The sequence below is a fragment of the Trachurus japonicus genome, chromosome 8 (assembly GCF_045865225.1).
Source record: "Trachurus japonicus isolate A0001 chromosome 8, Traja_1.0".
NCBI classification, from domain to species: Eukaryota; Metazoa; Chordata; class Actinopteri; order Carangiformes; family Carangidae; genus Trachurus; species Trachurus japonicus.
Genome location: NC_140914.1, coordinates 5,495,923 through 5,521,858, shown reverse-complemented (window position 1 = coordinate 5,521,858; position 25,936 = coordinate 5,495,923). Strand labels below are relative to the sequence as shown.

General features: G+C 41.8%; 2 protein-coding genes across 7 annotated transcripts; both read left to right on the top strand.

Moving 5' to 3' along the window:
* The first annotated feature begins 5,459 nt into the window (after positions 1-5,459).
* slc4a1a (solute carrier family 4 member 1a (Diego blood group)) lies at positions 5,460-14,165 on the top strand. Of its 2 annotated transcripts, none has more exons than XM_085783402.1 (21): positions 5,460-5,523; positions 6,570-6,649; positions 6,827-6,882; positions 7,711-7,802; positions 7,890-7,931; positions 8,025-8,195; positions 8,308-8,443; positions 8,548-8,617; positions 8,712-8,754; positions 8,843-9,027; positions 9,149-9,356; positions 9,443-9,646; positions 9,744-9,892; positions 9,986-10,180; positions 10,289-10,534; positions 10,630-10,719; positions 11,053-11,219; positions 11,306-11,547; positions 11,650-11,819; positions 12,798-12,971; positions 13,062-14,165. In XM_085783402.1, the coding sequence occupies exons 2-21, from the start codon at positions 6,623-6,625 to the stop codon at positions 13,137-13,139; spliced, it is 2,745 nt and encodes a 914-aa protein (XP_085639528.1). In that variant the 5' UTR covers positions 5,460-5,523; positions 6,570-6,622; the 3' UTR covers positions 13,140-14,165. The 2 variants fall into 2 exon arrangements, with proteins under 2 accessions (XP_085639528.1, XP_085639527.1); XM_085783401.1 differs by having other exon boundaries at positions 7,890-7,936; positions 8,030-8,195.
* Positions 14,166-15,570: 1,405 nt separating this feature from the next.
* On the top strand, positions 15,571-25,464 carry ubtf (upstream binding transcription factor). 5 transcript variants are annotated; one of them, XM_085783403.1, is made up of 22 exons: positions 15,571-15,750; positions 18,462-18,517; positions 18,930-19,102; positions 19,234-19,317; positions 19,418-19,573; positions 19,665-19,729; positions 19,854-19,980; positions 20,081-20,191; positions 20,550-20,683; positions 20,797-20,938; positions 21,045-21,086; positions 21,561-21,671; positions 21,785-21,940; positions 22,049-22,195; positions 22,885-22,995; positions 23,094-23,182; positions 23,910-24,099; positions 24,194-24,241; positions 24,336-24,389; positions 24,491-24,616; positions 24,779-24,823; positions 25,321-25,464. In XM_085783403.1, the coding sequence occupies exons 2-22, from the start codon at positions 18,481-18,483 to the stop codon at positions 25,438-25,440; spliced, it is 2,268 nt and encodes a 755-aa protein (XP_085639529.1). In that variant the 5' UTR covers positions 15,571-15,750; positions 18,462-18,480; the 3' UTR covers positions 25,441-25,464. The 5 variants fall into 5 exon arrangements, with proteins under 5 accessions (XP_085639529.1, XP_085639530.1, XP_085639531.1 ...); XM_085783404.1 differs by lacking the exon at positions 15,571-15,750 and adding an exon at positions 16,318-16,499 and having other exon boundaries at positions 24,782-24,823; XM_085783405.1 differs by lacking the exon at positions 15,571-15,750 and adding an exon at positions 16,339-16,499.
* Positions 25,465-25,936: the final 472 nt, after the last annotated feature.

The following is a 25,936-nucleotide window of genomic DNA, read 5'->3' as shown; positions in this document are numbered from 1 at the left end:
GTTGTTGTAACTTCTTAACAACATGATTTTACACTAAAATCACTCTGTCTATATATGTGGTGCTTCATATTTACATGTTTTATTATGGTGCATATATATACTTATAAACTGGCATCTTTAGAGGGTCTTGGTTGATTTTTTGTGAGTTTTTTTTTTAGTTCTAGACGTGTTTTAAATCTAAAACAGTGTTTCTAACAGTCTCTATATATCAGATTACTTTCTGTAAATTCCTATATGTGATGTGTTGAACTAAATGAAGATACTATATGGAAACTGGGAGTGTCTCTACACCGTATGGACACGACAGATATCTGCCACCACTGGTGATAACAGGCCCGTGCCACAGTGTGTTCACCAGGGGCCCACTGTCTCTCACTGCGAGGTGTGTGTGTGTGTGTGTGTGTGTGTGTGTGTGTTATGTCACTACTGTGGTGCAAGCGAAACACAATGTGTTGAGTTTTATTGAAATGTTTTAATTTGTTACAGTCGTTCATGATGCGTTCAAGGTCAGTTCTGACAACTTAACAACAAACGCTTTTCAGATCGTGAGCAAAATAATTTAAATTCACAAAATGTCTTTTAATTTAACAGTTCTGCTCAACAGGGGGAGTTTGAACCACACATATTTAACATTTATCAGCACTTTACAAAAACACAAATAAACATTTACATCTGGCTGCATCTGCATTACAAGTAGATAAAATCAAAGAAACTCACTTATCTCACATGCAAACGTATATAAGCACATATCGTGAATTTCTATTTATTGAAATATATTTATTTACATGTCAAAATAAAACCACATATGGTAAAAAAAAATTAAAAAAAATTGGACATGAAACCTGTCAGAAATTGTAGCAATTCAATTTATTGACATATATCTAGCTCATACAAATATGTATGTTTATGTTTAGGTAAGTCTATGTTTATAGACCTACTGTATGTTACATAGGTATACATATATCTATCTGAAGCCTGTCAACATAAATATAAGTGTGAGACCAGTTTCACAGAATGTAAATACGCATCACTACTAACATGGAGATTAAAAAGAAAAACGTACAGTATATAAAAAATATAGGATTTCTATATGTTTGCTTTTTTAAATAAACTTTCAAAAACAAAGTAAATATGTTATAATACATAAATATGTTTAATATAGAAATGGTCATGTGAAAACTCAAAATACAGATATTTTCCATTTAAGTAAATCTTTGATGTAATTATGTGATATGTGATAGTAATATAGGTGACACATCTATGTCATATATTTTATTTCTGGCAGAACAGTCATTGTTCTTGTAGATCTATAATGTGTAGTCTCTATGTGTGTTTTATGAAGAGAAAGTGTTGATGCTCTTTCCTAGAATCACTAACATTAACTTGTGACGGTCACATGACCACGACCCACTGGAGGTGTGATGACAGTGAGAGATGTAAAGTGGCTCCAGAACTAATGCTGTTTCTTCATGCATCTGACAAGAGGCACACGAGAGAGCAGATGCAAATTATCTGGACCATGCAGTCAAATTCATGACGACTCAGCTGAGTCATGTGGCCTCATTGAAGGCTCAGGCTGAAATCACAACTTGATCACAGGCATCAGCAACAATTGAGAGGCTGTTGTCACAGAGGAACAGCCTGACCTGATCAGGGATCCCTCTCTCCAAGCTGCGTCATGCATTGTGACACTCCAACTACAATACTGTGGCCCCCAAAGGGACTCAGGATAAACCTGAGGGGCCATAAAATCATAATAGTCATAAGTATTGTCATCCTCGCTTTGTGCTGTAGTACAGTACCATACTGTAAATATGGCAAACATTTACTGTAAGTAGGTTGCTGTAATACAATACAATACAGTAAATATGTACTGTAGTAAAGCTGTAAGCCTAAATGTAAAATGTAAAAAGTTCCTGTCCCACTGTAAGCTTAAAGCCTGACACAATGACAGTAGTGCAGTGCAGATTGTTTAGTGCTGAATTACTGTCCAATACTATACATACCTGTTCTGTTTGAATAATATCATTCACAGTGGTTCTCCCAACATTTAAAATTAGTTTGACAGATTTTGACAACTAGTTCAACAATTTTGTATGTGATGACTAAAGCAATGAAATTTGACTGACATGACATACGGTAAGCTAATGATAATGTTACAGTAACAGCGAAGAAATGTATGAAAGCAACTGATACATGTCCAGAAGCATTTGCAATTTGTTCAGAGGAAGGAGAAATTGCCACGATGATGTGCACAAATGACTGAATGTTGTGGAGGTTGAACTAATAGTTATGAGAATTTCCATTCTGATCTGAGAAATGCACCAAAGCGACTGAGGAAAAACTGTAATAATGTCTAGGAAGGTTCAGACATCCAGCAGCAAGTTAATAATAGAAACTGTCCATAACTTTCAAAAACGGACCTCTCTCTGGAGGCTGCTTCACTGCTGCACTGACACTCTGGTCTTAGTTTTTCCTCAGGCAAACTGTTTAACAAAAGTAGGCTATAGACTGATGTCAAAAGCATCAGACTCCTTGTACCCAGGCTAACTCAGGTTTAAGGCCTGTGTTACCGTGGTAACTGGTGATACCTTTCAGTGACCATCTGACATTGTAATATATAGAGAACGCCTTTTTAGACTTAAATAGATTAGATAAATTAGATACATTTTCCTAACGTTAAATGTCCAAACTGTTAACTATTTTCAGCGTTGAGCTGTTCAAGTTACCCAGAATTCATTGCACCACAGTCAAACTGATTTGTGCAACAAATTTAGACTTTTATCTGAAATGTTTCAAACATCTAAGACTTTTCTTCTTCTGTCTGTTCAAGTCTTCAACACTTTGAAGATCAAACCTGCTGTTGAACAGTGTGAGAGGATCAAACTGTTCACATCTCAGTGATGTGAGAGTCTTTGTTGAGGCCTCATGAATAGATAGATGCTTTTAATGAGCTACCAGTGAAGGGATTCCCATCTGAATTTACTGTATTGTGTTTCTTATTTACCTTACATGAGGAAGAACATTTAAAACCTTCCAACTCATTCACACAGTTATATTTCATATAATCATCAAGACAACGTCTTCTTTTTCCCAAGGACACCTCAACATGTGGAGACGAGGATCCGGGGACTCGTTTTACATCCACGACCCCAGGGCCCAGTTGGTCAGTGGTTATCTGATTGGATTTGGATAATGGATTGGATCAAATCTTGAAAATGGGTTGTTCAAAACTAAAAACAGATTCTGAGATCGGATTGAATCAAGTAATCCAATCTTGGTTTTATTCTGGATCAAACCCTCAGTTTGTGTTGTTCAAAACTTTTTAGTAGGATTGGGAAAACGTTGATCCAAAAAGACAGGATTATTCTGTTCAGCAGTTTGGTGGATTCAGGAACAAAATGTGATTTAAATTCAATTCAAAATGGTCAAATAAGCAACATTGATTTTTTAAATTTATTTTAGTGTAAGTTTAACTAGTTAAAGCAGAAGTAAGTGATATATTTGTGTTAATATAAGTCTTAAATAGTTATATCTTCTGACAGCAATCACTTACATAGAGTGTTTGGACTGAAACACGGGTCTCTCAGTCCCTCTGCTCTGCTCTGAGCCGAAGAGAAAACATTTATCGTATCCTACAGTTTTTATCCAATGAGGAGAGAGAACGGCATGCAGGGCTGTGTGTGCAGCCAAGGAACGCCGTGAATGTGGTGACGTAGCGACGAGGACTGTTATGGTGCGTTCAAGGAAACTCGTATTTTTCCGACCGTGAAGTGGTACCAGTTCGATCTGGTACGAGTTCACCGGTCGGAAGTTACGAGTGGCCGTTATAGTGACTTTCACCGGAAAAACAGGTCGGAAAAACACGAGTGGGTTGCCTGAAACGCTACAAAGTCGTAAGTTGTGACTTGAAGCTGTAATTTACGATTTCAAAAGCCTGCCTGGAACGCAGCATTAGCGAAAACGACCGGACCACTTACTTCTGCTTTACAGTAAAGTAAATTAAGTTAACTTTTGATTATTTCAGAAAAAAAAAACTTTTCCCCACCTACTGGATAATTAAATGAAAATTGAAATTTGTATTTTGAATTTTGAAACACGTGTAAAAATATTCACAATGTATTTGACTAATGTAATGTTAATCCTTTTTTCTTTTTTTAAATTCATTTGTTGTGGGTCAGATATGGTCTGACTGTTTAAAAGACATGGAAGAAACAAAAAAACAGCGCAGAAAACAATACATACACCCCATTTTAAAATAAATCCACTCTACATATCAGCCTTCAGTGTGACACAGGATCTGGATCAGACGATCCAATCCAATTTTGCTGGGATGAAAGTAAAACGGATTACGTAATCCTGGATAGCAAAAAAAAAGGGATTTCAAAATCCGGATACTTTTGATCCAGATTAAACCTTTTGAACAACTGGGCCCAGCGGTGAGTTACCAACTGGTCTATAGGTTCAACATGCTGCACTGAGATGAGAGGATACGTGCGTCAGGATACAACAGAGATGGTCCAATCAGAAGTCACTCTGCTCCTAAAGCAGGTCAGAATTACAATTTCTGTAAGTTTTTCTGTTTTTGTGCAAAGGAACCAAAGAATCCTGCAGGATGTCGATGACTTCTGTTACATCATCTGATCAATAATCAGGTGGTTAAATGTGCAGATCCTTTGGTTCATCCTCAGTTGGCTTTTGTTGTAACTGTCAAGAACTGTGTTGTAAATATCAATGCAAGTTGTGCTTCCCCTGCAGCCACACAGACATACAGTAAAGTCATCCATCCACTGATGACAGATTTCTTCATCTGGGGTGGTTTTGTTTTATTGACCTCTCTCTCTCTCTCTCCACTCGGCCCTGCAGCCCAGAGTCAGTATCAGTCATCGGTGTGTGGGTTGGGCCACCAGCATCCAGCTCCACTCACCCTGCTGTGCTGACACCGTGCCACATGTACCAGAGACCAACGGTGACCTTCAGGACTGAAGTGAGGAAAAGTTCGATGTGTTTATCAGATCACATCGAGGCCAGAGGAACTACCCCCCCCTCAGGGAATCCCCAGGAAGTCACCTTCCATGACGCAGTGAGAGATGCTGTCCCCTGATACTCTACATTTCACCCTTCTCTACCCTCTTTACCCCCCTGTGTGCCCCCCCAGACACCATGAGGTTCAGGCGGCAGGTTCTCCCTGACGTCCATGTTCACACTTGAACCTGGTTGACGCTGAGAGGGCGGAGCAGACAAACTAGGGTTGGGATATCCCTGCCTCAAGGTGTCCCAGACTGATAGGGCTATTTGTCTGTCACACGGGCCTTATCTCCGTCAACCCCCCCAAGAAGTTGCAGTTCCAGCGGGTTGTGGGGTACAGCACCTCTTCTGGTCGACGTAGTTTCCTGTGGGTGTTCCCGCTGCTCTCGTTCTCGCCCTCTGTTACTCGACTTTTTCGCTTGTCCTGGCTCAGTTTGTCACCGGGCTCGTCGAGGCTGACAGAACAGGAGACCAGGTGGGAGTACCTGCATGCAGGTAGGGGTGTGACCTTCTCTGGACAAGGGTCGGACACATTTTATTTATGGGACTACAGGACCAGAGGGGCAGAGGTCAAGAGAGATGGATATCTGATGCACTTTGATAGTGGAGTTTCATTCGAACCTTTAATGTGTTTGCCATGTTTACGAGATAAGGGCGGGATTTCACTTCAAGTTTGTATTTCTGACCTGTAGTTATTTTCAGGGGACGGAAAATGAAACTTTTACAAACAAAATATTTCTTGTGCATTTTCTGTAAAACACATTTCAGTCTGTTTTAATCATTCAGGGTGATAGCATATAGAAATATTTTGCCTGCTCTTGTCGGCTTTGTGCTTAAAAATATGTGCAGATTTTCAGACATTGCTCAACAGCAATGACTTCTTAATATTCATCTGCATAATTTGTTCACATGCATTGGCTATATCTGTAAACTGTTTTGTCCGAGGCATCACTATTCATCAGGCCTTATCAGTTTTGTGCAGATGTGTGCAACAGTGAGACTCAAATTCTGGTCAGTTGTTTGTGCACCATCCAAAAACCTCAAAACATAATTATTGTGTATTTCTGCATGAATATGACAGATTGTGTAACTTCGGTTTACAGTAGCTGCATGGCCAATTAAGTATTCAAAATTTTCTGTAACTGGGGGGAACAGAGGTGTCTGGTAGAAGAAGGGCGTAACCTAAAGATAACGCTCTGTACGTCTTCTATTGAAACTTTAACGCAGCTCACATTCTCAACGGCTGATTGATTATCTGTCGTGAGTCATGGCTCAGAGCGGCTGCGTGGCTGTAGATGGCGCTATCTTTGTCAAAGGCCTCACCGGTCTTTGTAGTGGCTGTGAAACCTGTTCTTTACACTCTGATTAGATGAAAAATGTTTGATTCCTTGTGCATATTTGTCACAAACGCTGCACTCTGGGTGCCGCAGTTGAACATTTGTCAAAACCACATGACACTCAGCTGGAAAAAACATATGATGATTATATCTGAGATGATTATTATGGTTTTTTAATGCTTATTCATTCCTTTGTTGTCTCAGGGGATGCACAACAATAGCTGAAAGTTCAAGTGCAGACAATTCAACAAACATCAATGGAGAACAACTTCAGCTTTGAGGAGGTCGGTCAAATGTCAAATGTCAAACTTTGGTTCTACATATCATCCGAGCTTCTCTCAAGTAGAAAAGTTTTGGATATTGGGTGATAATGGAATCTATGTTCGGCAGCCTAAATCCTGCAGCAGTAACTGTTTCTCGTTGTCATCCATTAACTCTTTCTGAACTCTCCCCGTGTGCAGGGCAGTGACATGTCATATGAAGACAATGACTCAGCCTTCCCCTCTCCAGTCCGACTGTGAGTTGCTTCTCTCTGTGACATCAGTTCTGTATAAACTCTTTTGGTTGGGTCCTTCACTAACAGTGTCTTGGATGACTGTGTGTATAATGAGTAGTAATGAATCTACAAAGAGCCTGTAGTCCAGCCAGAGCACCTCAGACTCTTTCAGGGGATTTCTTTGGTTTTCAGTATCATCCCTTTACTGTTTTGATTTATTCCCATCCCACCTTGAAATAAAAAAGTAAACATCCACATCCACATCACCTGTGCTAATACCACACAGGTGACTCCTGAAGAGCCGCTTATCTCCTACAGGAGCTGGAAACCACAACAGGGCTTGAACAGAACAAACACTGAACTTAGATTTGTGCAGAGAATGTGGATATGAATCCAAAAAAAGTGATAAAGTTGCAGATAATCAAACTAATCAATACTGTGGCATATAATGTGCTCATGGGAGCGTGCCAGACCACAGGGAGGGTTTACATACATCATGTATGCGTTACGTCGCCTGTCTGAGAGGTTAAACCCAGGGCAGAACTCCCCAGCGAGTCTGAGCATCAATACAGTGGCCATTAGAAATATGTTGAGCGACACCGCCCTCTGGTGGCTGACAGTGGAACAGCAGCAACAGCAGAATTAGACAAAGTTAGAGAACCTCATTGCCTCAAGTGATTTTAACTACAACTACCAAACATCCATTTATCTTATAAAACAATTATAGAAAATATTTATTTTTCAAATGTTTCCTCCCTGTCAGAGCTGAATAGCATTTTTTTAAACTAAATGTGGAGTGGTCTTCCATAGTCTTCTTCTTCTAATTCATGTTTTATGTTTGGCCACCAGGACTCCACCAGAACAGAGCAGCATCTATGATCCGGAGAGGGGGCAGGAGGATGAGCCACCGATGGCCATCGTCATCTCCAGTGGTGTAGACGGTAAATTCACCTGTCAGACCGTTCAGCTGTTTATGAGATGAAACTTCAAATTACTGTAAAACTCACTGGTTTGTCTCTCTGCTTCAGCTCAAATGAACATGAACACCAACGCCACCACGAGAGGGGACGCTCAAGTAAGTCAATTTTTTTTTTTAATCAGAAGTTCATTAATACATATAATCACCATCATCTACTGTCATTAATTAAGTTTAACTGCAACACCTCAGGCCTATGTGGAGCTGAACGAGCTCAAGGGTAGCACCTGGCAGGAGACTGGCCGCTGGGTGGGCTACGAGGAGAACCGCAACCCCGGCACGGGAAAATGGGGTCCTTCTCATGTCTCCTATCTGACCTTCAAGAGTCTGATCCAGCTCCGCAAGACCATGTCCACAGGTGAGTTTTATACCGCACAGCCTTTGAATTACATTAAATGTTTGAATCCTGTGTGAATACCACCATTATAATGTAAAAAGCCTCGGTAACACCTGACCTCACATGACCTCAGGGGCCATCATATTGGACCTGGATGCCAGCAGTCTGTCTGCTGTGGCCGAGAAGATGGCTGACGAGCTGCTCAACAAGAATGAGATTCGATCCAGTGACAGGGACGGGCTGCTGAGGGCTCTCCTCATGAGACGCAGGTAAGCACCAGCACCTGTTGTTTCTCCGCCTCTTTCTACAAGACTATGATGTTCACAAAGCATTTGCAGCATGTTCTTTACATTCATATCATCTGTCCCTGCAGTCAGAATGAGGGACCTGTGGTGACGCCCTCTGGAAATATTCAGATGCAGACGTTTTCTGTGTCCACGAAGGTATAATTCTTTACTTTTTACTTTTAGTTTAATCTATTTTTGACAAGTGTCGATGAGTTGCGACTAACTGTGCTGTGCATTAAATATTCTGCAGAGGGAGAGCTCTGACAACATGGAGGCCTCAATTGTCCTCTCAGGTACGTTCATGTTACAGTTTCATGTTTTCAGATACAGAGATCAAGATGAGACAACTAAAAAAAACAAACAAACTGATGTTTTCCATAGGTGCCCTGGACTTCCTGCAGAAACCAGTGGTGGCCTTCGTCAGGCTGAGTGACTCTGTGGTGATGGAGTCTGCTCTGGAGTCTCCCATCCCCGTTCGGTTCGTCGTTGCCCTTATGGGCCCCAGCCAGAATGGATTTGACTACAGCGAGAGTGGGCGCGCCATGGGTGCTCTGATGGCTGACTGGGTGAGGAGAGAAAGAATCTATCTCAACAACATGTATACCGTAGCTCCAATGATAAGAATACACTACCCCCACTGATAAATAAGGTTGATTGGCTGATTGTGTTGTCTGTCTCTGTTGACAGGTATTCTGCCTGGAAGCCTTCTTGGCCCAGACTGACAAAGATCTGACCAACGCCATCGCTGACTTCATGGACTGCAGCATCGTGATTCCTCCCACTGAAATCCAAGATCAGGCCATGCTGGAGCCAATCATCAATTTCCAGAAGAAAATCCTGACCGACAGATTCCGCCCTTGTGACTCTCGTCTTGCATTTGGCGACAGGGTCAAAAGTGAGCATCCAAAATCTACAGATGTGTAGAAAAGGCAATTTAGTCTCAGTATTAACTGATGTCATTGATGTCGTTGATCTTTCCAGTTGAGAAGGGTCCGGAGGAGCCACGGGAGGACCCTCTGGCCCGTACCGGCTATCCTTTCGGTGGTATGGTGAAGGACATCAAGCGCCGTTACCGCCACTACATCAGCGACTACACAGACGCTTTAAACCCTCAGGTCCTTGCAGCCGTCATCTTCATCTACTTTGCTGCCCTGTCCCCGGCCATCACTTTTGGAGGGCTTCTGGGTAAGAGAGGGTCTCAAAATGAAGAGATGGGTCTGATTTTTCTGGGGTTTCTTGACCTTGTACAGTTGTAGTAATTCTGTCTGTTAACTTACCGTAGCTGACAAAACGGAACAAATGATGGGCGTGTCCGAGCTTATGGTCTCCACCAGCATCCAGGGTGTCATCTTCTGTTTCATCGCCGCCCAGCCCGTCCTCGTCATCGGTTTCTCTGGACCCCTGCTGGTGTTTGAGGAAGCTTTCTACGCTGTAAGTCCAAGTTGCCAAATGTGCAAACCCCTGTTTTTTTTTTTTGTTCTTTTCATTGTTAGCATCTGTTTTTCTTTGTTAATACCACACCAGTTCTGCAAGAGCCAAGGCATCGAGTACATTGTGGGTCGTATCTGGGTGGGAATGTGGCTCGTGATCATCGTGTTCGTCATTGTGGCCGTGGAGGGCAGCTTCTTGGTCCGATTCATCTCCCGCTTCACCCAAGAGATCTTCTCCATCCTCATTTCTCTGATCTTCATCTACGAGACCTTCAATAAGCTCTTCAAGGTTTATTAACCTCATCCCACCGTCCATGTCACATTGCAGTTATAACATCTGACGTGTCATCTTGCTGATCTTTCTCCAACCTCTGACATCTCCTCTCTCCTTGCTCAGATCTTCAGAACCCACCCTCTGATCCTGAACTACGAACATCTGAACCACTCACTGGACGACCCCTTCCACCCGGTCGTCATGGAGCACATCGAGTACCATTCGGACGGAAACATCACAGTTCACGAGCTGGAGGTTGAGAGGCCTTACCCCAACACCGCCCTGCTGTCCATGTGCCTGATGTTTGGCTGCTTCTTCATCGCATACTTCCTCCGTCAGTTCAAGAATGGTCACTACCTTCCCGGCCCGGTAAGACCAACTGTCTGCTCCTAGTTTTCCAAGAAGCTTATGGATCTAGAGAAATCCACCATCCATATTGTATCTGTTGCTATCCGTCTCACTAGATCCGACGTTTGATTGGAGATTTCGGCGTCCCCATCGCTATCTTCTTTATGATTGCTGTGGATATCTGCATTGAGGATGCTTACACTCAGGTAAGTGTACTGTGTTTTAACAATGTATGTACAATACCCAAACTGTACAAAGACAATGGCAACATGGCTTGCTATCAGGCTATTATTTAATTGTCTGGAGCAGATTTACCAGATTTGGTTCCGTTTGAGGACAAAATTTATAATTTGGGATTTAGATTTTAGGATTAGTTTAGTTTGTTTTAATTATCTTCTATCTAGATTTAGTTGTAATCTGTGTACACTTGTGCATTTTGGTTTATATAATATTAAGATCTTGAATATGGCTGATAAGATGTTAAAGAAGTATTTAGTATTTGTATTTTTCTGAATAAACATCAACCTTTTGTCTTGTAGAAACTGGTTGTGCCCAAAGGTGTTGAAGTGACCAACCCTAAAGTCAGAGGCTGGTTCATCAACCCCATGGGAGAGAAGAAGGACTTCCCCATCTGGATGATGGGCGCCTGTTGCGTACCTGCACTGCTCGTCTTCATCCTCATCTTCCTCGAGTCCCAGATTACTACGTGAGTGACAATTTTAATGACATCAACATCGGGGGTGCACTCATGAGAGGCTGATTAAACTCCTTTTTCTCTCCATGCATCTTCAGCCTGATCGTGAGCAAACCTGAGAGGAAGATGATGAAAGGATCTGGTTTCCACTTTGATCTGCTCCTCCTGGTCACCATGGGAGGCATCTCCTCCATTTTCGGCGTGCCCTGGCTCAGCGCTGCCACCGTGCGATCTGTCACCCACGCCAACGCTCTCACTGTCATGTCCAAGGGCCCGAAACCAGAGATCGAGAAGGTGATTGAGCAGAGGATCAGTGGAATTCTTGTGGCCATCATGGTTGGTAAGGGCTGCCATCCACACACTGCTCATTCAAACACACTGCAGGGTCAGACTAAACAACCTTTGTCCTCTATAATCATCACTTTCCCTTTGTGATTTCCAGGCGTTTCTATTTACATGGAACCTATACTGAAGATGATTCCGATGACAGCCCTGTTCGGTATCTTCCTCTACATGGGTATCACCTCTCTGAGTGGAATCCAGATGTGGGACAGGATGCTTCTGCTGATCACACCAAAGAAATACCATCCCTCCGACGCCTACGCCAGCAGGGTATCAAACTTCCTCAAATACAGCTCTCGTCTAGAGATGTTTTGTTGTTGAAAGTGCAGTCCCAGATAGCAAAATTCCATTGAATCAACGTTGACGTATGGTCAGGCAGCTCTGTTGAATCAACAATGATTCCCGACATTTAATCAACATTGAAAGCGCTCGTTATGATTGCCGTTGAATCAACGTCACATTTTCAACCATTAACTGATACTGAATCAACACAGATTCAATGTTCACCTAAAAGCAGTTATATTTTTAGTTAAAGCAGAAGTAAGCGGAATATTTGTGTTAACATAAGTCTTAAGTTGTTATATCTTCCGACGGCAATCACTTACATAGAGTGTTTGGTCCGAAACACGGGTCTGTCAGTCACTCTGCTCTGCTGTAAGCCGAGGAGAAAACTTCTTGTACACTTCCTTGTATCCTACAAGCTTTATCCAATGAGGAGAGAGAACGGCATGAAGGGCTGTGTGTGCAGCCAAGGGATGCGCGTGAATGTGGTGACGTAGGGACGAGGACCAATAGATCCATGACGAGGGCGGGGGCTGCTAACTCCATCGGCTGACAAGAAGATCGCCGGATCGCTTACTTCTGCTTTAATTTCACATTGAAAAAATGTTACTGAATCAATACTGAATTGACTATTATCTAGATGGAAGTCTCTGTGTTAATTGTAGGCAGATATAAATGCTATTTTAGTCCAAAATTCCTTCTGCATGCTGCATCAAAAATATGGAATCATACTAAAACATAATCGAATTACTGAAAAAAGTGACAGAAAGTGAATGAATTTACCTGAAGAAATTATTACCTGTACATTTAGACAAAGATCACAAGACAATGTACAGATTGTGAGACAACAAACCGTGCACTTTTTCGGTGCACATTAACCAATGACAATATCCCTGTAAACGATTACATATAAGTGTTTTTTATGCCTTACCTCTGCTAACTCCCTCCTCTGTCTGGTTTGTGCAGGTTAAGCCGTTGCGGATGCATCTCTTCACTCTGATCCAGCTGGCGTGTCTGGCCGTCCTGTGGGTGGTGAAGATGAGTCCCTTCTCTCTGGCTCTGCCTTTTGTCCTCATCCTCACCATCCCCCTGCGCATGGTGATGACCGGCACACTCTTCTCTGCCATGGAGATGAAATGTGTAAGTACCAGTCTTCACCCTATACAGTACTTTGCTCATGATTTGGGATGTGGTGTGTGTTAATTGGATGCCTTTGTCTTTGTGTTGCAGCTGGATGCAGATGATGCCAAAGTGACATTTGAGGAGGAACCCGGGCAGGATGTGTACAATGAGTCCCCGCTGCCGTAAAACATCAACATCACCATTCATATTTAGATCACAAACTTTTAAAAGAAAATTGTCTCACCTCTAAAATACCAGCAACTACATGAAACTGAATCTCAGGTGTCTTTAATTATGTGTATTTATAAACAACTATTTGCAGTTTCAAACTGTTCTGTTATTAGTATTTATCTCTAAAGGAAATTACCTCTCATTGCTAGAATTCATACTTTATTCCTGCAACTGAAATAGGACCACAACAGAAAACTAACATATAATCCATATTGTTATCAGGATGTTCTTCCACTTCTCCTATGTTTTCCTTATTTCCTTTTCCTTATTGCCTTTGTCTATGTGTCATTAATTTGGGGGATCATTGAAGTGTTTCCCTTTTATTTTCAGGTAAGATATGTATATGTAATGGCTGTTTGTTTACTCAAGTGGTATTTTGATACAAGGAAAACATCCTCTGGAAATAAGACGTACTTTCCTTTAAGACCTGAGTAAATTCACTTATACTTTAGTTTTTTTCTTGAGATGCCTTACTACAGAGTAGCTTTAAAGTGATTACTGGTGCTGCAAAGCCAGGTGTAGATCTGACCATGTTGTAATGATATGATTTCATCTTAATATATGTTCACTATTTATGTGGGATGGACTACTGCTCCATACCGTGGCCTTTCAAATGAATTGTTTTAAGTAGTGTTACTGAAGTTTGCCTCATTTCATGTATTGTGTATGGCTAACTGGACAATTTGATATTCCCCTGTTCAGTTTACCTGATTTTCTTAAGTGTATGGAAAGATGTGTAATGCACTTAGAGTTGAGATTTTAAGCGTGTAATTGCTTTATTGAGTATAAACTGAGATGAACAGCAATGGGTGGACAGCGAATGATGAGATATACCAGTAGTAATTGTTTGAGCTGACTGTTAATCAGGGAAAACTTATTTGTAAATGTATCTTACGTGTGTTAGCGACCATGTGTTTGTGTGCTTGAAACACTGTACATGCTTTGGATTTACACTTTATTAAAAATAAAAATAAAAAAACAGCCTATAAATTTCTTGTTTACATGAATGCAATAGAGAAACATCATTCATTCACATCACCTCCTGCCCACTTATCGTCAAGCAACAGGAGAGGCTCTTCAATTGGACCATGATGCCTGCCACTTAGCTGCATGCTGCCTTCAAGGTTATCAAGTAAACTCCAACACTCACAGCTCCTGATTGTGAAACATCATGGACATGCTCTGATAGACTCTTGGTCTGAAATTAGAAATGGGAGCTTTACAATTAAACAGCATTATGAGGCTTTTTCCAGTTGTAAGTGGCAATAATTAACTCAGGTATGTACATTTTTACTAAAAAGAATCAGACAAAGTGCAATGCAAAAATAATATGACATACACATCAGTACGTTAATAAGAGCTGACAAACCACACAAATCTGATAAATAATCAACTCATATTGTCATTTCATAATATTTACGGTAGTTTCATAATAACAGAGTATATTGCATGTTTGTCTACTTAAACTCCTATTTCAATTTCAATATTCAATATGGCTGTGGTCAGTGAGGCTGCTTTCCATTATCTTTCACTAGACATTCAAGACTATTAGAGTATTTGGAAAAATTAGCTAAAAGGGGCAGTTAAAATTTAAAACATAAATGATGGAAAAACACATGTTACACATACATATTTCTCAATCATACCTTTCTTTCTTTTTTTTACATAGGCCTATATTATTATTATTATTAATATAGAACGCATATTCTACAGCTGTGCAACATGTCTGTGTTTACTCCTGTCCGATCAAAACCAGTTTTCCCACAGACAGGGAAGGCAGCACAGTTTAACAAGGCCGAGAGCCTGAAAGTCATTTGTTTTCCCTGAGTCGGACTGACTGGATTGGACGGCCGGGGGTCCCGCCCACAAACACACACAAGGTGGAGTTGAAAAGAAAAAACACGCTGAGCCAAAATGAAGCTGTCAAACAGCCGCCGCTTACAATTTGCTAAAACAGAAATCGAGCAATGTGTAAAAAGGCACGAAGGCAGACTGGTGTGTGCAGTGCAGCTATTATTAGAGCAACTATAGATAGATATCTCTAAAAGTTCAAATCTAATGAAAAGTTTTAGATTATAAACTTTTTTTTTTAATGTATATTTTATGTTAATTGCATTAAATTATTTCAGAGTACTTCAAATAAGCCCGGCTGTGTTGGATTTAGACAACCACTGGTGCAGCAGCGTTGGTTGGCCATCATGAAACTTTCACAGCGACCTGAAACTTCGGCTCGGAGGAGAGATCGGCCTCCGGGAGTCAACAAAATAATCGCCCGCGGTTGGGTTCAGAAAGAACGGGGAGAAAGAGAAAAAAAAATGGATGTCTCGGCAGCGCGAAATGGTTGGATGGATGGATGGAGAGAGAAGCTTGCTGCTGTGTGTGCTGCTGCGCGTTGTTGAGTGGAGGGAGACGGCGAGAGAGAGATGGAGGCGGGGGGGAAGGACCATCATCTCTGCGGGGACTGGAGCCCAGGACCGACGGCGCAGTGCTGGCTATCGTTCAACCCTCCCCTTCTTCTTCCTCCACAACGACGACACGGAGCCTCACGCCGAAGAGACAGCAGCAGGTAAGCCAACACAACACGACAACGGCCGATACTGATACTGCGCGATAAATAAACCACAAAATAAGCAAATAAGACTCAGAAAAAATGGAAATACATATAATGTTTGTCCTCGTTTTCCGTCGGTCGGTGTAGGCTCTTTGTATTAGCGGAATAAGCCAACCGCTGTGGCAGCTAGACGAGGTAGGTCGGCCATACCCGAATTTCTTGTCCTCTACAGCGGGGAAGAAACCGGATAAGACCCCGTAGGTTACTTGTGATATATATTTTTTTGTAAACCTACACCCATCGACTGGCTTATGCCGCTTTCCCCCAGTATCGAAACTCGACTTATTCGCGCTGTAAACCGGGTCATTTGCGTGGGGGAATTACGGTTGTGGTGGTTGGTTTCCGCGCCGAGACCTCCACGCGGCTGTTGGCGGAACAGCCAGCCGCCTCTCTCGGTTAGCCATCAGGGATCTCGGTTTAATATCTCACCGTGCAGACTGAGACTCGCCCTCTCTCTCCTCTCCTCTCCCCCACTCTCCTCTCTCTCTCTTCCACCACCACCACCACCACCACCGACGACTAGCCCAGAACCTACCGCGACGACCGAGCTCGGAGAACCCGCCTTCTTGTCCTCCGCTTAGTGCTTTTTGGATCGAGGGGAAGGGAAGGGAAGGGGAGTCTGCAACTGCAACGCCCTGGCTTTGGGTTTTTTAAGCTCGGGGTTTTTTTCCTCCGTTTGCAGTGCGCCATTGGACCTTGTCACGGTAGGTTTTCCTTGTAGAGCACAGCAGAGCAGAGCAGAGCTGAAGCTGAAGCATGGCGGACGCGCCAGTGAAGCCACTCAGCCTCGGATGTTGTTAACGTTGTTTCCTTCGAGCTTTTGAATAACTTAACAAAAAGAGAAACGTTTGTCCGCGCGTTTGCCGTTAACGGGTAACTGCTAAAAAACTGATGCCCTTTTTAAACGTGACGTCGAGGTTGCAACGTTCGGCCGTTAGAAATATTTTCCATTTTCTTCTTTCTTCCTGTGCCTCCGCAACTGCTTCCATCACACCACCACCACCGACACAACTGAAATTAACCTTGTTATTAACTCATTTGTCTTTCAAAACTCTATAAATATACCGTACAAATTCAATCTGCATTCAACGCTAGCTAACATTGTTGCTATTTAACGAGTGTTTTGTATGATTTGTAACGGTTAAAACGGTCCGGCTCTACGCTCTAGGAAGCAGGAGGAGGCGGTTGTTGTTGTTGTTGTTATTATTATTATTATTATTAAATCAAAAACCATCTTAAAGTTTCGTGTGATTAATCCTGTCATTTTGAAAATGTAAAACTGTAAATTTATAGTAGAAATGTCCTTGAATGTGTAACAACTACAGCTCCAAAAACATTTTTTTATCATCTGTTATGTTGTAAATTTAATGAAAATTGAATTATTTTGTGTTATAACGTCTCTTAAAGGCTCTTATATCGGTTTCCCCGGTTACATACATGTTAATATCGATGGTTTTGAGTGTAGCTACTAGGTCACATCGTGGTCTCCACAGTGAGCTGGGGGCCATCAAGGACACGATGAACAACGAGCAAGCCGCCATCATTGGAGCACAGCTCGGCTACGCCTCGCTGAAGAATGCACTAGGTTCTGCTCTGCTCTGAAATCGTCAAAAAACTGAATGAAACGACGTGAAAACACAAAGTGAAGCGTATTTATTAACTGTAAAAACAAAACGACTGTTGTGCCGACTTATTCGCCTCCCAGTCCCCCCCAAAAAACACTCGAAAAGGGAAGATTATTATAGGTTTTTTGCATTGGCGGCGGAGCTAGATCCGCGTCCAACGGTCGGTCGGTGGTGATGAGGCGCCTCCTCTGCCTGAGCTGACTGAGTGGCGCATTTGGCTGGTTGGTTGGTTGGCTGGCTGGCTGGGCTGGCTGCAGTAGTGCTTCAACCGAGCCACCATGATTCTCCCCCTCTTCGTCGGAGACCGAAAGCAGATCCCCCTCGGTCAGCTGGTCGCCTACAGCTGCCTGTCCGTCCGGTCCACGTCCATTCGCTTCCTCCTTCCGCGTAGATCCTCCCCAACCTCCGCTGCTCTCGACAGAAAGTCCTCCATTACCGAGCGAGACCGGGCGAGAAAATGGTCGCTCCTGCTGTAACTGTTCCTGTCCACGATACTTTTTTTTGTGTTGTGGAATAATAATAAGCCACTAGTACTATAATTATACGCCAAATATCTATTCCGGCTGTGCAAAATTTTTGCTCGACGGACTGAGACTCCTGTTGTCGTAGGTAGCTATATGTGCTAGTTCAGTTGGAGCCCTGGCGCAGTGTTATTTGAGATTTGAAGCCGTCACAAGCAATAGCCTATGTCTCACCATGTAGCGTAAACGTTTAAGGGGCGGTGTAATGAACATAAACCATTATCTAGAGGCAAATTTGAAATCCGCCACTTGAAAAACACCAGTTTTAATCTTACACCACTGCTAATAAAAAAACACGTTTTCTTTCTTCTCGATATCAAACCCAATCATATGAATAATATTAAACACATTATATAATAATAAAAATAAAAAAAACATTATGAAATCTTGCCATTTTAAAACATGTTTTATCCTTGTAGTATGAATCCACATTAGTAAGGGTTGTATTATTTTGCATATTGTAGATCATGTTATTCTAAGAGATCATGTTTGATAACTTGATTTTTGTCACTTTTTGTAGATAGACAGTACAACCACAAATGAATGGAGCAATGGAGGCAACGACCCAAGCTCAAGGTATATTGAAATAAACAATTGTTTTTTTCTTTCTCTTATTATGTTGTAAATATATGTTATACCTGAAATGAAATTATTAAATTCACAATACTGATCATATAATACATTTTAGAAATCTGTGGGAGGGTAATGATTCATCTGCGGCTGAAATGATTAATTGATTACCAAAAAAGATATTTGCATTGATTTTGATAGTTGCTTATTTAAGTAACTTTACAAATATCTCCTATTCTTTATATCTTACAAGGTAAAGATGGAAAATGTGCTCAGAATAGACTCATTAGTAAACAACTGCATTATTATCTGCAGCCCTAAACTGTATTAGACGTCTTAATATTTACCAGAGCTAGTCTTGTAACAAAGCAGACTGTTGCAAGTATTAGCCTAATACATTTTTGTCATTTCTGTTCAGTTTGGGCACAGGATGACCTCTTAAAGTTGCTGGAGGCCATGAAAGTGGCCCTGCCCCAGAAGGACCTGACTAAATACAAAACATCAGAGTCCCACCTCGACTGGCAGAAGGTGGCCTTCAATTCCTACACAGCGGAGATGTGTAAGCAGAAGTGGCAGGAGGTGTCTAAAGAGGTAAAGCTGCAGAAGTGACGGTCACATTTATCACATGACGGTCAGATTTATCGTATGCTAAACGTTACAAACACTTGATGCTTTAGTTTAGTTAAGTTTACATGTGTTTTATTTCTTTGCTCCAACCACAGATTCGTAAATTCAGGACTTTAACAGAACTGATAGTTGATGCTCAAGACTACATCAAGAATCCCTACAAAGGCAAGAAAATAAAGGTGAGTTAACACGCACATTTATTTACCATCACTAAGGAACAATTAGCAGTTTTTAAACAAAATTACTCACGCTGCCGTCTTTCTTCTCCGTGATACACAGAAACATCCAGACTTTCCCAAGAAGCCGCTGACTCCATATTTTCGCTTCTTCATGGAAAAGAGGGCCAAATACGCAAAGTTGCACCCTGAGATGAGCAACCTAGACCTAACTAAAATCCTCTCAAAGAAATACAGGGAGTTGCCTGACAAAAAGAAGGTCCGTCAAAAAACAAAAGATTCATCTTTTTAACTGGTTTTGATGCAGTTTCATAAACTAACAAAAAAAAACACTGTTTACTCCTCTGCAGAAAAAGTATGTCGACGACTTCTTGAGAGACAAGGAATCATTTGTGCACAGCATGATGAAGTTCAGGTGAGATCATAATATACACATCCTCAGTTATTATTATTATGTAGCTTTAACACTGGGAATAATTAGGCCCTCACGTTTATGGATGAATTGTGCTCAACGGTCGGTTTGTGTTGTGTGAAAACAGGGAAGAACACCCAGACCTTGTGGAGAGCATGACCAAGAAAGGTTCAAATGTACCAGAGAAGGCCAAGACGCCCCAACAGCTGTGGTACAACCATGAAAAGAAGGCCTTCCTCAAAACGCGCCCTGATGTAGGTTTAGACATTTACAACTCAGAACACACACACACACATTGAAAGTGTGGTTTTTTTTGTGGTACTACAGTGTTCATTTTCTTCTGTTTGACATTAGGCGACCACCAAAGACATTAAGGACAGTCTTGGCAAACAGTGGACACAGCTGTCCGACAAAAAGAGACTCAAATGGATCGCAAAGTCTCTGGAGCAGCAGAAACAGTACGAGGTGAGACAGTGGTGATGATTCAAGAGTTTTCAAGTTTCAAGAAGTTTATTGTCACATAGATGTACAAGTACATACATTGTGAGAAGCTTGGGTTGGGTGGACGCTCCACAATATGCATAATAAATAAAAAGAGACAATAAATAAATTACGATACTAAAACCTACAAAGTTTAAAATGATTAAAGGGGAGTTAAAAAGGCCACAGCCAGAGTCCATTGTCCATTTGGATTTATTGTTGGGTTGGTTTGTTTAATAGTCTGGTGGCTTGGGGGAAAAAACTGTTGATGTGATGTTACATCTGAGTTTAGAAGCATTTAAACCAGTTTTTAATCGTTTTTTCATTTTTTTTATTATTCCAGGAGACGATGCGTGAGTACATCCAGCAGCACCCAGAGTTAAACATGACCCAGGGAGACATCGTCAAGTCCACCCTCACCAAGGCAGAGAGGCACCTGAAGGACAAATCCGACGGCCGACCTGACAAACCGCCACCGTGAGTTACAGCTAAAAAAAAAAAGACACAGCTGGCACATCTGGTTGTAGGCTACTGCATGGTGTGAGAGCTAAATAGACAAATCATACTGTATGTGTGTGTGTTTCGTTTAGAAATGGTTACTCGATGTTCTGCGCGGAGCTGATGTCGAGCATGAAGGACGTTCCCAGCACAGAGCGCATGGTGATGTGCAGCCAGAGGTGGAAGCTGCTGAAACAGAACGAGAAGGACGCCTACCAGAAACGCTGCGAACAGGTGAGTTCACCTGCCACCGGCTCATGATGTTATATCAGGAAACCATGATATCGTCTGGTTCGGTGTTAACAATCTAACTTTTTTTCTTTCTTTTTTTCCTTTTCAGAGGAAGAAAGAATTCGAAATTGAGATGAACAGATTTCTCAGTGTAAGTTAGATTTTATTTCTCTGTGCTCTTCATGCTATACACTGCAAAAACTCAAACTCTTACCAAGAATATTTGTCTTGTCAAAACAAATCTCATTATACTTAAAATAGGACTCATCACATAAAAAGTAGCTTGTTTTTGACACTTTTTTTACTTCTTTCAAGCATATTTTCACTTGAAATAAGTAGAAGAATCTGATAGAGGAGCAAGTTTTTCTTTCTTATTACAAGCACAAAAACTTGCTTTCACTGGCAGATTTTTCTACTTATTTCAAGTGAAAATTTGTTTGAAACATGTGAAAATGATCTAAAAACAAGTACATTTTTAGGTGATGAGTGGAAAGAGATTAGTTTTGACTAGAAATTAGATATTTTGACAAGAAATAAGACAAATATTCTTGGAAAGATTTTGAGTTTTTGCTTTTCTGCTGTATGAGTTTCTGATTTGTTTATGTTTTTTTTTATATATTTGCAGAGCATATCGGTGGAGGAGCAGCAGCGAGTCCTGGGCGAGGACAAGTCAGGCTTTAAGAAGGGCAGTGCAGCCGGCAGTCCTGCCTCCAAAAGGAAAAACCCTAAAGCAAAGGTAAAAAAAAACAACACAACTAAAGATTATTTCTGCTTTCTTCTGTAGGATGTTAAGTACAGTAGATGTTGTGGTTTCCTTCTCTGATGTTGTTTCATTCTTAAATCCTTCAGGCCAACCCAGAGAAACCCAAAAGGCCCATTTCAGCCATGTTCATCTTCTCCGAGGAAAAACGTCCCAAACTGCAGCAGGAGCGACCGGACCTGTCGGACAGTGAACTCACCAGACTGCTGGCGCGCATGTGGAACGAACTGCCGGACAAGAAGAAGGTCAGTGAAGTTGATCACAGGAACCAGATCATACTGTTAACATACGTAAGTTTTTTGCACTTCAATTTTCATGAATTATTTTGTGACGTGTCGGTCTTGGTGATTTAGGAGAAATACAAACGCTTAGAAACGGTCCTGAAGGCCGAGTCGGAGAAGAAGGAGAGGGAGGATCGCAGCCGTCTGCCCGACCCGCCCAAGACCGCTCAGGACATCTGGCAGCAGAGCGTCATCGGAGACTACCTGGCCAGATTCAAGGTACAAATATGACTCATGGATGTGTATCTTCTGAGTATCCATTAATTACCATTGTTTTCGAGCCAAATACGTAACCGGAACTACATCCCAGACTCGGCTGCTGGGCGGAGTGACTTCAAAAGCACAAGTAGTTCTGAGTATTTGCTTCATGTGTCGTAATGTTACATAATTATACGTTATTATCTCACAGCGTGGTGAATGTGCAGGTCACAACTTGTCCACCAGAGCGTTGTGGAGTTGTTGGATTGTGTATTTATTTAGTTTGATGAGGGAAATGTAGAAATACCATGAGCATCCGTAGCATAGGTCTGAGGAGCTCTCGTCTCTGCCCCGCCGATCTCAAAGCAACATGCACCGATGATTAAAGATAATGAACCTGCTCCTAAGACTATAAGGATTAATGGCGATAGGCGAATTTGCCAAAATGTTGAAATATCCCTTTAATAACCCAAGAAAAGCAGAAGCAGATCACTGGTATCCATGCATGAATATATTTACGCTGTTCAACTTTTCACCACTGGGTGTCATCATTCAGTCTGTGATACTAGTTTACAACCTAGAATACAGGTTGTATAATATCTAAATACATTATATATTTTATATTATATAAAAAGGCCCCATCTCTCTCTCTCTCTCCCTCTCTCTCTCTCTCTGTTAAATTAAATGTGAACCCACCACATGTTTTGCAGAACGACCGGCCGAAGGCGCAGAAAGCCATGGAGGCCACCTGGAGCACCATGGAGAAGAAAGAGAAGATCATGTGGATCAAAAAGGCAGCGGAGGACCAGAAGAGATACGAGGTAGGTATCACCGTCAACACCCACCCAGCAGGTTTATTTCTTATTAATACACAACCAGAGAGAGCTGAGCTAACCGTCGGTGTGTCTGTCCTCTGCAGAGAGACCTGTGTGAGATGCGCTCACCTGCCGCCGCCATCGCCTCAGGGAAGAAGATGAAGTTTGAGGGCGAACCCAAGAAACCACCATCGTACGTTAACAAACACATCCTCTTTTGTTCGTACGGTGCCACGTTTCACCATCTCACCTATTTCAGATTTCATTTTTTTATTTAACATTCCTTCAGATATGATGTAGATATTTTTTTACTTATTCTTCCCTTTAACGGATTGTAACTACTTCTATATTATTCTACTTTTACTCTATATTAGTAATGGTTCAAAAATGTTTTCAAACTGTCAGTTTTAAATAAATCTGAGTAGACTTTAGCCTTTCAATTTCTTCATACAGATCTTCAACAATTCAAGTAATTTCAAACCATTTCATACTCTTCAGATATTGTTTAATCTCTTCAAGATTGCTTCAGCAGTTTCTTAACTTAATTCAGCATTGTTTCAATCCAATCCACTTTATTTGTATAGCACATTCTAAAAACAACAAAGTTACCAAAGTGCTGCAGATAAACGGATAAAAAACAGTAAAATAAAGAAAGTTAAAGTTAAAATACAGTAAATTAAAAGCATATAAAAGCAATAAGAAAACCATAAGATCAGATAAAACACTGAGAAATATAAAAATACAGTAAAAGACAGACAGAGACCACGCTGTATTAAAAGCCAAGGAGTAAAAATGAGTTTTAAGGCGAGATTGTTTCAACAATTTATTCAGCTCATTCAGCCTTCAGCATTCACCCGTATTTCCTTCAGGAGATGCATTCTCTAGTTTTAAATGTTTCCTCTTCTTGTGTTTCACTCCAGAAACGGATATCAGAAGTTCTCTCAGGAGATGCTGTCCAACGGAGAGCTGAACCACCTGCCGATGAAGGAGCGGATGACCGAGATCGGCAGCCGCTGGCAGAGGTTACCGCTGAAGGACAAGGACCGCTACAAGAAGATCGCGGAGGAGAAGCAGAGGCAGTACAAAGTCCAGCTGGAACAGTGGCTCGCCGTAAGGACCTGAACGAAAAATTAATAAACTGCGAATTAATTAACTGCTGAATGAATGTTTCTTCTCTAACACTCACTTCCCAATCCGTCCACAGAGCCTGTCTTCACAAGAGAGGAACACTTACAAAGAATACAACTCACAGGTAAGTCAGATGTTTTGCTGTTGTTGGTCTATCGCCATGTCCCACCACCGTGTCTCGTGTCTGACTTTGACATTTTTACATCATGTTTATTCAGAAAAGGAGAACGACTGCGAAACCAGGAGGCCCCAAAGCCAAGGCCAAGAAATCTGTGAGTGTCCACTTCTGTTGTTCTTAGTTATTATAAGAGTCTCAGAAATCAGCTGTTTGTTTGTCGAGGTCGTGCGGTTTAAATGTCTCCGTGTTGCTCAGGACACCGAGGAGGACGAGGACGACGATGAGGACGAAGATGAAGACGATGACGACGAGCAGGAGAAGGCCTCCTCCGACGCAGACTCATCCAGCGACGATGACGAAGACGACGAGGACGATGAAGACGTGAGTGACATTTGTCAATGACATCATACAGGGAAAATAACGGAAGTGCATTGCATTAACTTAAAAAAAAAAAAAAGCCCTGTTTTTCAGTGTAATTTATTTTTCTGTTTTTCGGAGTCGTTTTTTTCCCTGACTTAACAAGATTTTTTGTAATCCTGCCAGAAGCTCCCACCTGCAAGTAATATGAGGACTGATTTCAAAATAAAGGTACTACATCAAACTGCTCTAATACTTTCTGAGTGACACTGTCTGAGGTGGTGTTCTGTAATAAGAAGTCATCTCCTTTCAATATCAATCTGAATTTACAGGGAACACAGTGAAAATATGAAATATTAGTGGACTTTTCCTTTGAAAATCTACATCGCCTTGCAAACTATGCAGTAGAATCCATTTCGGAAGCGCACCTTTATTTTGAAAACAGTCCTTACACTCTTACTGTTGTTTAAAGATATGATTATTTATATATGTGTATTTTTTAAGTGGAGCATAAATACATATCATGGATCTAATAAATCTAATAGATCAATGTTGAAGTGGAGGCTTGGTTTAATGTTACTTGAAGGTGGGAGCTTCTTGCAGGATTTTGAAATCTCATTAAGTCTGAGAATAAATTGCTCTGAAAAACAGGGGGGGGAATTTGTGTAGTGACCTCACATTGATTGTGATGAATATTTATTTTCCTTCTCTTCTGTATGATTTTGAAGAAGGAGGACGACGACGAAGACGACGAGGACGACGACGAGGCGGAGGACAAGGAGAACAAGTCAGAGGACAGCAGCAGTGAGTCGAACTCACAGGGGTCGTCGGACTCGGATTCGGACTGACGGACCGGACCGGGTCGGGTCGGCGTCTTCATCGTCCCCCGATGACGAGACAAAACTGAGCAGCGCTGAGCTGAGCCAAGAGTCCAGGGAGCTCTGCCACTGTGCCAACCCCTGCTCTCCTCCCACCACCAGAGGGAGCCCCTCGCATTGCCTCATCCATTTCACACTCACCCACTTTATGTTGCTGCAGCGGCGGTCGTCGTCGTCGGTGATCTGTACTCATGGAGGGAAACCCACCCACCCACCAACCCCCCTTTTGCCCTTTTTGTCCCAAAAAAAAAAAAAAAAAATCTGTTTCATTCCCTCCCCACCGGTCATCTCACAGCGCCAGGGCCGCCGAGTCGACATTATGCCAAAAACAGCATCCCCACTGGTTTGGTGATGTCACGAACTTTTCTGCCGCTGGTTTTTTCAATCTGGACGAACGGGTTCAGAGGTTTAAAGGTTGAAAGAGTTTTAATGTCCAGGGTCGACTCGACACACGACTCGACTCCAG

Bases quoted from the DNA above. Each gene is read 5' to 3' on its own strand.
- ubtf (XM_085783403.1), top strand. From the start codon at position 18,481: ATGAATGGAGCAATGGAGGCAACGACCCAAGCTCAAG. The intron at 20,939-21,044 runs GTGAGTTCACCT...TTTCCTTTTCAG, and splicing joins ACCAGAAACGCTGCGAACAG to AGGAAGAAAGAATTCGAAAT. The intron at 24,824-25,320 runs GTACTACATCAA...ATGATTTTGAAG, and splicing joins GGACTGATTTCAAAATAAAG to AAGGAGGACGACGACGAAGA.
- slc4a1a (XM_085783402.1), top strand. From the start codon at position 6,623: ATGGAGAACAACTTCAGCTTTGAGGAG. The intron at 6,883-7,710 runs GTGAGTTGCTTC...TTTGGCCACCAG, and splicing joins TTCCCCTCTCCAGTCCGACT to GACTCCACCAGAACAGAGCA. The intron at 8,196-8,307 runs GTGAGTTTTATA...ACATGACCTCAG, and splicing joins CCGCAAGACCATGTCCACAG to GGGCCATCATATTGGACCTG.